The sequence below is a fragment of the Tupaia chinensis genome, unplaced genomic scaffold (genome assembly GCF_000334495.1).
Source record: "Tupaia chinensis unplaced genomic scaffold, TupChi_1.0 Scaffold000549_1, whole genome shotgun sequence".
Taxonomy (NCBI): domain Eukaryota; kingdom Metazoa; phylum Chordata; class Mammalia; order Scandentia; family Tupaiidae; genus Tupaia; species Tupaia belangeri.
Window position 1 is genome coordinate 4,666,232 of NW_006160061.1, and position 11,401 is coordinate 4,677,632.

General features: G+C 38.4%; 1 protein-coding gene across 1 annotated transcript; it reads right to left on the minus strand.

Annotated features, from left to right (window-relative positions):
* Nucleotides 1-253: 253 nt before the first annotated feature.
* Nucleotides 254-1,434, minus strand: LOC102493178 (ubiquitin carboxyl-terminal hydrolase 16). Its single transcript, XM_014591274.2, has one exon. The coding sequence runs from the start codon at nt 1,404-1,406 to the stop codon at nt 300-302; it is 1,107 nt and encodes a 368-aa protein (XP_014446760.2). The 5' UTR covers nt 1,407-1,434; the 3' UTR covers nt 254-299.
* Between the last annotated feature and the right edge of the window lie 9,967 nt (nt 1,435-11,401).

Sequence of the window (11,401 nt, forward strand, 5' to 3'; positions counted from 1 at the left end):
AGGTGTTTTTCCTTCAATACTTAAATAAACATAATTTCTTCTGGCATGTATTTAATGTTATGTAAACATGATTTATCGTTAGTCTTTTTTATTATTGCAGCCATAAAAAAGCCATAAATGTTTCCAGAGAAAGCGCTTTTTGATATTACAGTATTCTTTCATAAAATAGGAGATATGCTTGTGAGTTCAGTACTATAGTTATAGGCACTGCTTGCACATGTGTATCACTGATGTGAAACCACTGCCCCTTAGTTGATACAGTTTCAAAATCTTGTGGAATATCACCATGAAGAACAAGATTAGAGATACGACTGTTTGCAGATCTCGCCTTGGCATAGGCAGTGTAGTCCTGATCTCATGGTACCACTGTGTTCATCCACTCCATATAAGGAATATAAGACCCTTGTATTTTCTTCAGCAACATTCTTACATTTAAGGGTACAAAAAGGAGCCAAATCTAAGATTTCTGGAAACTTTATGTGTTTATTAACTTTGCGTAGGTTAAAACCAGCCTGCTGAAATCTCTTTAAATGAAGAGTGAGAACAGGAGGAGCAAGAGAAATTAACATCTGCTTTTTGGCATTGGTGTAAATATGCTTCTTTTCACCTTTAATGTTGGTCTTTGATCCATTATACTGTCTCCGTGTACATACTTCACAAAGCAGCTTATTTGCATCTCGAAGCTTCTTATTGTGGGTGAACTGATATAAACAGTGTTGGATGGAACACTCATCAGTACTGAACGCTTCCCTGTTTGTAAGAGTACAGAAAGCAGTTTCTGGATCTTCATTTACAACCTCATATACTGTTGTCCCAGGACTATGACTGTCACTCAGAATCTCTATATTTATTTCCTCAGGCTGAAGAGTGGCATTCAAGCTGAGGTTTTTGAAACCGCTGGTAATGTCCACTTCTCCACTGCTCCCTTCATTCAGGTAGGCACCATTTAAATTCCTGGTACATTCTGTAGGAGAAGATGCTAAAGCCTCCAGATCATTGTCCATGTTCATATTTCTTATATCAACTTCCTCTGTAGATTTTTGATTGTCAGTTACAATTTCTATCACTTTTTCTTGGCCATCCAAATCTTTCTGACTAACACAATATTCCTCATGTATAACTTCTTCTTTTGAAATATGGTCAGATTTAATATCCACTTCCCCCTGAAGTGACATTTCAGCTTCACATTTATTATTTTCAGGATGGTCAATGGTATAGATATCATTTAAGTGAAGAACTTTTCCTTGAATTTTTTGTTGCCTTCGTTGGCTCTTGGCTTGCTTTTTGGCTTGCTTCTTCGCTTTTTTCTGTAAGTGCTTACTGGGTCCTGAAGGAATGTCATTTCTCTCTTTTATATAACTGTCATTATCTTTTTCTTCCTCACTGTCTTTATTTTCATCCTCCATCGTCTTTTTCAGATTTTTATCATTTATACTTTTCTTACCACTCTTAAAATATAGAGAAAATATGAGTCAAAACCAAAATTTACAACTACCATTTAATGAAAGACTTCATGTTACCTAAAAATCTTTCTATCCCCATATTTATTAGTTTTCTTTTCCACGATATTTGAAAATGTATACAGAACAAAATTCATTTATCTCAAATACTAGAAAACAATCTCTTACATATTGGAAAACAAAGCAAATAAACCAAATAGCAAAAAGGCAACATCATATGCAAGTAGTAAAAGAAGAAATCTAATAAACTTTATTAGATACATACTATATCAAATTATATAATAAATATGCCAATTTTAAATGTACTTTCTGTTTATAAGTGATTTATATATCATATCACAGGCATTCCTTTTATTCTTTTTTTTCTTTGCATGTAAGGGATAAGTTTGAGAGAAAGAGAAAAAAATTAAGTTTGGTGGGACCTTAAGTAACAGATACCTAATTCATACAAAGTTAAATAATGACTTATCCAATATTCATAACATGCTCTTTAATACAGCTTTAAACTAAGATAATACTTGAAACCCACAGATGGCATAATGGTTGTATCACTGGACTCCCATGTAGTTGACCATGGTTTGTTCAAGTTCCAGACCTCCGTCTTACAGTCTTGGCAAACATTCTATTCCACATTCATTAAAGCCTTTTTCAAATTACCTTGTTCCAATCCTTTTCTAATGTGTCTGCACATAGGTTCTAAAGATTCAGAGGAATCATCATTTGGAACAGTTTTTCCCTTTGTCCGTTTCTTTCCCATGTTGGCACTTTATGGATTACTTACTGACACAAAATAACAATCCACGGTGGCAGTGCCCATAGCTGCATCCCCTAATGAGCCTCTGGGCTGGACAGCAGCTCCGTCTTCCTCTCGATGACAAACAGCGAGCGACAGAGCCAAAGCCAGAGTGACCTCCTAGAAAGCAACAACTTCTGGAACCTCAAGTATACCTTTTTTTAAAAAAAATGTGGTCATTTTAGGTAGATTTCTAACCCTCCTAAAGGTTCTCATGAAGATCATATCTGAGTTTGAGGAAGTTTCAGGGCCATAGGGATAAAGGAGTCCTCGTATCTATATAATGTCCTCTGTGTTCTTTGGTCTTGCAGCAATCTTGCTTGTCTTCTCAGTTGCCATCCATCTTGTTGGTATTCACAGTTAAAGGAAGCTGTGGGTAAAAGACTGGCCTTTCTTGGGACCAGCAGTTAGCATAATGGCTATGTCGCTGGACTCCCACATAGTCGACCGCGGTTCAAGTCCCGGACCCGGTGGCTTAAACTCATGCCAGGTGCGTGGGCGTGCATGCCCAAGGTACCCAAGCCAGAGTGACCTCCTAGAAAGCAACAACTTCTGGAACCTCAAGTATACCTTTTTTTTAAAAAAATGTGGTCATTTTAGGTAGATTTCTAACCCTCCTAAAGGTTCTCATGAAGATCATATCTGAGTTTGAGGAAGTTTCAGGGCCATAGGGATAAAGGAGTCCTCGTATCTATATAATGTCCTCTGTGTTCTTTGGTCTTGCAGCAATCTTGCTTGTCTTCTCAGTTGCCATCCATCTTGCTGGTATTCACAGTTAAAGGAAGCTGTGGGTAAAAGACTGGCCTTTCTTGGGACCAGCAGTTAGCATAATGGCTATGTCGCTGGACTCCCACATAGTCGACCGCGGTTCAAGTCCCGGACCCGGTGGCTTAAACTCATGCCAGGTGCGTGTGCGTGCATGCCCAAGATCCCAAAAGGAGAATGGAGGAGAAGGGATTGCGGCATGGCCATCCCCCCTGGGGGGTGATTTCTCGCTTTCTGTCTCTCTGTCTCTCTTCGTCTGGCTGGCGAGCACACACGCCCTATGGCAAAAAACTCTCCAAAAAAAAAAGAGACTGGCCTTTCTCTGTCCCATTGGCTTTTCTCAACTATTCAGCCTTATCTCTGACTTAACCTCATCTCAACTTTCCAGAGTACTATGTAGCCCTCTGAATATCCCCACATCTTTTTATCTCATCATGGCCTGGGTTGTCAGCCCTCAACATTGATAAAGTATTACTTATCTCCCATAACTCTGGTCAGTATGACATGTCTGCTGATATTCAGCTTACTTGTTTTCCACACCCTTTCTTCTCACACAAGAATCTGATTCTTACACATGCAATCCACAGAAACTCGGTGTCTCAGAAATGCCAGGAGAAGAATGAAGAAGGGATATGGCATGACCATTCCCCCTTGGGGTGATTTCTCACTTTGCTTCTCATTATCTCTGTCTCTTGCTCTCTCTTCTATGGCAAAAGTCCCTAAGAAAAGGAAAAAAAAAGAAAGAAAGAAAAGCTTAATTCTAACAATACCTCTACTTAACTACAGTGCCCAGTCAAGTTAACTGGGTGATAGAGGAACCTTCTGGAAATTAAATCCAGGTTTCCCATTTACATGGACAGTTCTACTGGCAAAGGAAAAACAAAAATCATTCTGACATCTACCTCTGTCTCACTTCTCTGTCCCTGGCTTTGCATCATAATTTCCTCCTACATGTGGCAGCAAGAAATTTGGCCAAGCATTAATAGGCTTTTATTTTCTTCCAGACTTAAGGAAACTGTATCATCATCTGTCCCTTCTTTGTTTTTAATATGCTAACATTTTAAATAACTTATTTTTTTAAAATAATTCCACTATTTATCAAGGAATTCACAAGGTCTGTTTTACAGAACTCTGATTATCATAAAAACCTTCTAATGTTTGTTTTCAGATGACCAAAATAAAGCTGAGCAATGCAGTTAACTTAAGATCATGCCACTTGGAAATCCTGCAGCTCAGATTTGTACCCAGTAACTCCAAAGCCCAAGTTCTTTCTAGAGTATAACAGGAGTTGGTTTGTTTTTCCCAGAAAACTTTCCATTGTAACATATATGTTAAACTCATTATCTTGATAATGTTATAAGCATAATAATTAATTAATTCCTCCTAATCCTTCCTAATGCTGTCCTTAATAGCCCCATTTTTGGGACCAACAGATGGTGAAATGGTTACCTTGCTGGACTCCCGCATATTCAACCACGGTTCGAGTTTCGAACCAGGGGCTTAAAGCCACACCACACTGGGTGTGTGTGCACACTGGATGCATGGGCACGCTGGGTACGTGTGCTTGCATGCCCAAGATCCCGAGAGGAGAATGGAGGAGAAAAGATTGCGACAAGGCCATCCCCTCCTGGGTTGATGATTTCTCGCTGTCTCTCTCTGTCTGTCTGGCAAACACACTCACCCTATAGCAAAAACCTCTCAAAAAAGAAAAAAAAAAGCCCCACTCTTCACTTCAGCTAAAGCAAACAAAATAATTAAATTAAATTAAAAACATTACTATTGATATTTCTGGACTTCTCCCTGTTTGGGAAAAATTGAAAGTTAATTAAAGTTACCAGTGCTAAGCTTTGCTCTAAGCCTATTGCTTTGCTAAACATACTAATCCAGCTCCCTCTTGCCCTGCTTGTGCTCTTAAATTTCTTGTATCCTACTGAAATAAAAATCTTGGGAAATATGATTGGGTGGATAATGAACTGATTCCTGCAACTCCATTCTAACTGCCTTCTAACATTAGGTGTTCAGAAACTAAAAATCTATTGGGTTGTCAGGAAAGTCATGGTGTATTTTTCTATGCAAAATTGTGTCATGACTTTGCCAACAACCCACTGCATGCTCCAGATTTTCCTTCAGGTAGGGTTGTGGAGGAGTTCTAGCTTATGCCAATCCAATGCATTAGCATCCAACTTTGACCTACTCTGCACTGCATGGGAAGGGGACAGAGTACAAGGCACTCATTTAGTTCACAGGAGCCATGGTAAAGAAGGAATGTTCTGGGGCTGGCGGTGGTAGAAGTAGCTCTCTGATTTGGTGAATTCTTGATGATAAGTTACCAGAAGTGTTAAGATTCCTGAGATGAACTGGTAGAAGCTTCCTGACAAGTCACAAAGCAGCTCTCTGGGAAACTCAGGAACTTTTAAAATCATTCCTGGGGGCAGTTCACTCTGCTTAACAGTTCTGTAAGTTCTCCTCACACTAAATAAATCCCTGTGCTTAGACCAGGTAGGCTATTGGGTGTTGAAAATGTCAGGATGTATTTTTCTGTTAAAAAAAAAAAAGTGTAACTAAGAATCTTGACTAGTATGTGAATGTGTGAATGCAAAATAGAGAGTAGGTGTCAAATGCTCTAATTTACTGTGGAGAATATTGGCCTGATCATGTCCAATTTGTGAGACCTGTATGAGCAGTGGGTGATTATTCCTCTGTTGGGTAGTATTAAGAGTAAAAGATTATTCTTGAAGCACAGCACAATTCATTTTCTGACTTTTCCTTCTATTTGCTTGTATTAAAATTTTATAGACTTTGTATAGCTTCCATACATAGCTTCCTCACCTTATCATCTTTGACCTGTTGTGGTTGTTTTGTTTTCTTGTTGGTTATGGTGATTTGTTTGGTTGGAGGAGAGGGTAGGGAGTAAGTCTAAGGAAATTGTTCCTGAAGCCTTCATCAGGAAAAAGAGGTAGAAAGCTCTTTGGTCCTCCCATCTAGCCACCATCAGAGAGTTCTGAATAATGTGGATATTTTATTTCCATTTGACTCCTTGTGAGTTTTCTCTGTGGTTTAGAACTCTAAAGGGTAGAAGGCCAAAGCAACTAGTATCCATAAACTTCCATCAGTCAAAACTGGAACTCACCTTACAGCTCATTCATTTGAACCCCTAATATTGATGAAGATGCTGATGCCCAGTGTTATAGAACTGGTGAATGGAAAAGCCTAGACTAAAACTTAAATTTCCAGACTGTGAGTACAACTGTTATTTTCACCATAGCAGCTAAAGATGTTTGAATTTAAGAGACCGGTTTCAAACAGTGGATTAATTTTCTAATTCTCCACCCAGCCCATTTCACTCAGTTATATATCCTATCTAATCCCTGGAAGCAGTTGGGTTTGTGATTCTTAATTTAGAAGAATTCTTCATAAAATATGTCAGTGAACAAAAACATCCTTTATAAAGCAAATCACTCATCTTCCATATTCAGATTTTGTAGGCGATATTTCTAAAAGCAGAACTCACCTTAGAAAGGGATGTGGGAGCCAATCAGGGGTGTGCTGGGCAGCTGGATCCCACATGGCTGACTACACATTTCAAGCTTCTGACCTGGTGGCTTGAAAAACACTCCAGGTGTGTGTGCCTACATGGCCAAAAGATTTCAAGAGGAGAATGAAAGAGAAGATTTCAGCATGGCCATCCTCCCAGGGGGGAGGGGAAGAGTTGAGGGGGCGCTTCTTCACTTTCTTTCTCTCTCTCTCTCCAGTGAGAGTATATGCCCTCTATCAAATTAAAAGAAAAAAAAATGAAAAGAAAAGAAAAGGAAGACTATTTAGGAGCCAATCCACAGCCCAGGAGTTAAAGTACATGGTAACTGTGTTTAGAGTCCCAAATCTGACAGCTGCAACCATGCCCAAAATCCTGATTGAAAGGAGATAGAGAAGACGGGGTTACCATGGTAACATGCCCCATGGAGGATGCTTTCTCTCTTTCTCTAGCAAGCACACATTCTCTCTGGGGAAAATAAAGAAAGGATTTGGAACGATGTAGATGGGGTCTTGTATACTTAGTTACATCAACTTATATAAAAAGGTGCTGACTTCGTATTTACGGAGAATCCATGACAAGGAATCTCCAGAGCTTAACGCTTTTCTTACTGAACCAGGCCTGTAATGCCTCCCACTGGCAGGACCTGCCTTGTCTTCCATCTGGAATAGCACCACCAATTTTGTCATCCCCAAAGGCACTATTCTGACACATCTCATTAATTTTTACAGGGTCTTGACCCATAAGAATAAATAGTCTATGCTTCAATGTCTAAGTATGCACATAAAGAGAATAGAGTTTAACTTAAGTGTTATATAGGTAATCTTGGGTGCAAGGAAAAAAATACAGTCTGAAAAGATATAAATTTCCTGAACTGTTATTTATTAAGCTTGCAAGCAAATATAGTGTAGTCTGACACTCTCAATCTATGTGGAAAAATATATAATAAAACTACCAAGTATCGTTGCTAATTTCTCACGCATAGTGCCATTATTCTAACCACTTTTATACTGGTGTATTCCTAACTTATCATAACTAAACCATCTACGAATGGGAAACTCAAAGAGAAAGTGATTAAATAGTTTAATATTTTCTGCCCAGTAAGAATACCAAATCCTAAAAATATTCCCAAAGTCAGTATACAATAAAGTTGGTTGTGCTCCCATAATTAAATAACTGTTCAGAAGTGAAAATATAGCCAAACCACAGTGACTCATATGAAAAACAGACACCAAAATAGAAAAAGAAAATCCAGACAGATTCATAAGTTAAATTCTAGCTTCAAATAGTAGCCTTTCTTTCTAAATAATTTCTTTTAACAATTAAGCAAACCAGTTAGCACTTGACTACCCACACAATTCCAGAATTTCATTTCTGGTAGTTGTGGTGAATAAAAAAAAAAACAAACTGAAGGCAACAGCAGTTAGCGTAATGGCTATGTCACTGGACTCTCATGTGGTTGACCGGAGTTCGCATCTCGGACCCGGTGGCTTAAAACTCATACCAGGCACATGTGTGTGTGTGCCCAAGATCCCAAAAGGAGAATGGATGAGAAGGGATTGCGGCATGGCCATTCCCCCTGGGGGGGGTGATTACTTGCTTTCTGTCTCTCTGTCTCTGTCTGTCCAGCGAGCGCACACGCACTATAGCCAAAACCTCTCAAAAAAAAAAAAAACCAAAACCCCCCAAAAAAAAAAAAAAAAAAAGAAAAGAAATATGGTCATCTCTCTTTATCCCTAGGAGATATATTCCAAGACCCCCAGTGGCTGTCAAGGATAGTACCAAACTCTATATTCTGAAAGTTAGCATGGACTGAGTTCTTGCTAAATACCAAGTGTTTTATCAAAGTTATCTAATTTCATCCTCTTAAGAGCAATAATTATACCCATTTTGCAGGTGATGAGAGAAACAAGCCTTGGAACAATTCACTCGAGATTAAGTGAGTTATCCAAGGCTTCTCAGAAAGTAAGCAGTGAACTGAGTCTAGCTTCCCTTGACCGCCATCCTCAATACCAATTTCATTGTATAGTATCTTTCCAGAACAATAGCTATTTTAAGAAGTATTGTGGTTCCCTTCTCATTCCAGACTGTACTGGATCTGCTCATGGGTCTGTGAAACCTAAAAATTAAGAACTTCTTTGTGCCTGAAGCCTGCAGCTGGCACCTCTGCGGCAGTAGTCAGTCAAAAAAACAAACATTGAACTACAGTGTGACTGTTATGGATACCATTTGCATTACTGTAAGAAAAAGAGAAGAAAGTCAAGAGGCTCATGAATGTACAAAGAAGGTAAAATGATGATTGGTCTGAAGACTAAGGTCTATAATAAACAGTGCCATGCTGAGAAAATACGAATGGAAAAGACTATCAAGATGCATGAAAAGAGGAACATCAAATAAAAGAATGAGGAAGACTCCACAAAACAACACCTGTCTATCTGCAGGACAGAGAAGAACAGTCCAGAGCTAAAGTACCTTCCAATATAAATAAACAAAAACAAACAGAGAAAGTGGGAAAATGGGAAGTCTCTCTAACCAAAGTTTAAGCCCAAGAACAAAAAGAAGTATTAAAAGTTATCCAAACAGGAAAGAGAAAGAAGGCAAGAAAGCATGGTAGAGGATGATTACAAGTCTTCTTTATTGGAGATGGCTTTACTAAAATAAATAAATAAATAAATAAATACTTAAATATGAAAGATTCATTAGGCCAATGGGATTAAGTTTCAAGATGGCCCACATAACACATTCTGAACTAAAAGTCACCTTTTTCCTGCTAATACTTTGTGTAAAGAAGAATCCCTCATCCCCACTATATACAACTTTGGGTGTTATCACCAAAGGTACTGTCATTGAGAAGAATGTGAACAAGTTGGCCCTTGTGACACAAGGAGACAAGGTTATTGGGGGGAAATATGCCCAAATTTCCAACAATCCTGAAAATAATGGATGCATAAATGCTGTCTTACTGGTTCGATAGCAGTTTCATACAAGTAACTTCTTGTAATTGTTGAAGGTGATACACCAATCTGGAAAAACACCATGACTCTGATGTTTCTGAATACTACAGGTCCTACATGTCTGCAGTCATCAAAAGAGTATTATTAAATTGTGTAAAAACATTACAGTGGCTTAGTTTTGTGACCAGCAGATGGCATAATGGGTATGTTGCTGGACTCCCATGTAGTTGACCATGGTTCAAGTCCTGGACCCTGGAGCTTAAACTCACACCGCGTGTGTGTACGTGTGTGCCCAAGATTCTGCAAAGAGAATGGAGGAGAAGGGATTGCAGTGTGGTCATCACCCCTGGAGGGTGATTTCTCACTTTCTTTCTCTCTCTGTCTTTCTGGTGAGTGCACATACCCTATAGCAAAAACCTCTCCAAAAAATTTAAAAATAAATAAAGTGGCTTAGTTTTATAAAGAAAAAAAGAAAAAAAAACATTGTGGTGGTTACATTATAACACTTACTAGAAAAATCTTAATAAAGTTTGAGTGCTTTGGATTGATAAACTCCCCTTGGAAATGCAAAAAAAAAAACTATTTTTTTACTTTTTTGCCATAGGGTACATTTGTGTGCTGGAAAGAAAAACAGGCAGAGATAGAGAGGAAAAGTGAGAAATTATCCCCCAGGGGAGATGGTCATACTGCAATCACTTCTCCTTCTAGGATCTTGGGCATGCATACAAATGTGCCTGGCCTTACTTTCAAGCCAACAGGTACAGGATTCGAACCATGGTTGGTCAAGTGGGAGTCCAACAGCATAACCACTATGCCATATGCTGACCCCCAAAATGCAAAATTTTTATTGTTTGTCTTCACTGAAAAAGGCACCTAATAAGAAATCCCACAGCAGTGGAAGATGCTAGAAAAATAGCTATGGAAGGTGTGAACTACTCCTCATACATCCAATATATTATTCAAGAACCTCAAAAGAAACCAGAATATATGGAAAAGGAGAGAGCTTTTATTTCCCTCTAAGATTTAAGTTCCACTTGTATATTTTACTTGGAAATAATGGGCCAGTAAGCATCAGAATATGTAGACTGCATTATAGTTTATCTAGAACTAAGTACAATTCCTCTTGCAGGTGAAATTGACATCAGACAGGCCATAAGTCATAAAAACATCTTGAATTATAAAACAGTCACTTGCATATCAATTGGTACCTCAGCAGAATAAATATGTAACCACTGCATCAGTCTTCTTCAGAGTGTGGACAGAAAGCTGGAAATGTAAATAGAGTTAAGAAGTGATGTTGAAAATTAGACAACAATATAGCCACTAATTTTGTAGAAGTGTTGACAACAGTCTTGTCAGAGCTGCCAGCCCTTCCTAAGGCTTCGTAAAGCTCAGGGCACTCCCAGCCTGAAAGATGCCGAAGCCCAGGAAACTAGCCTGACTGAAAAATAATAGTGATTAGGTCAGAATTCTTTCTTCAAATTCTCTCTGTTCATTCCTAATATGAAGGTTCTCACCATTTAAAAAAACAAATTAAAAAGATTATTTTAAATGTCAGAATAAAATCTCTGTTCAAATCTGCTTCTAATAATTACCTCCTCGGACTAGCCCACCAGTTACAGTATGAGTCCACTGTAATGAGGAATAGTGTGGTGTGTTGGAAAGGAAAAAAAATCATGGCCTGTGGAATTCAACCTGGGTTCAAATCCTGGTGCCACTACTGGATAATTTAATAAACAGATTCCATGGGTTTAAATTTGTGTATCTGCAAAGTAAAAAGAATTTTGCCAATTTTGTGAAATATTAAATGAGAAAATGAATATAAAAGATGGAATATAGCCCTAGTAACATACTATTATAGATGCCTCTGCAAATGAAAGCTTGTATTATTCACTGG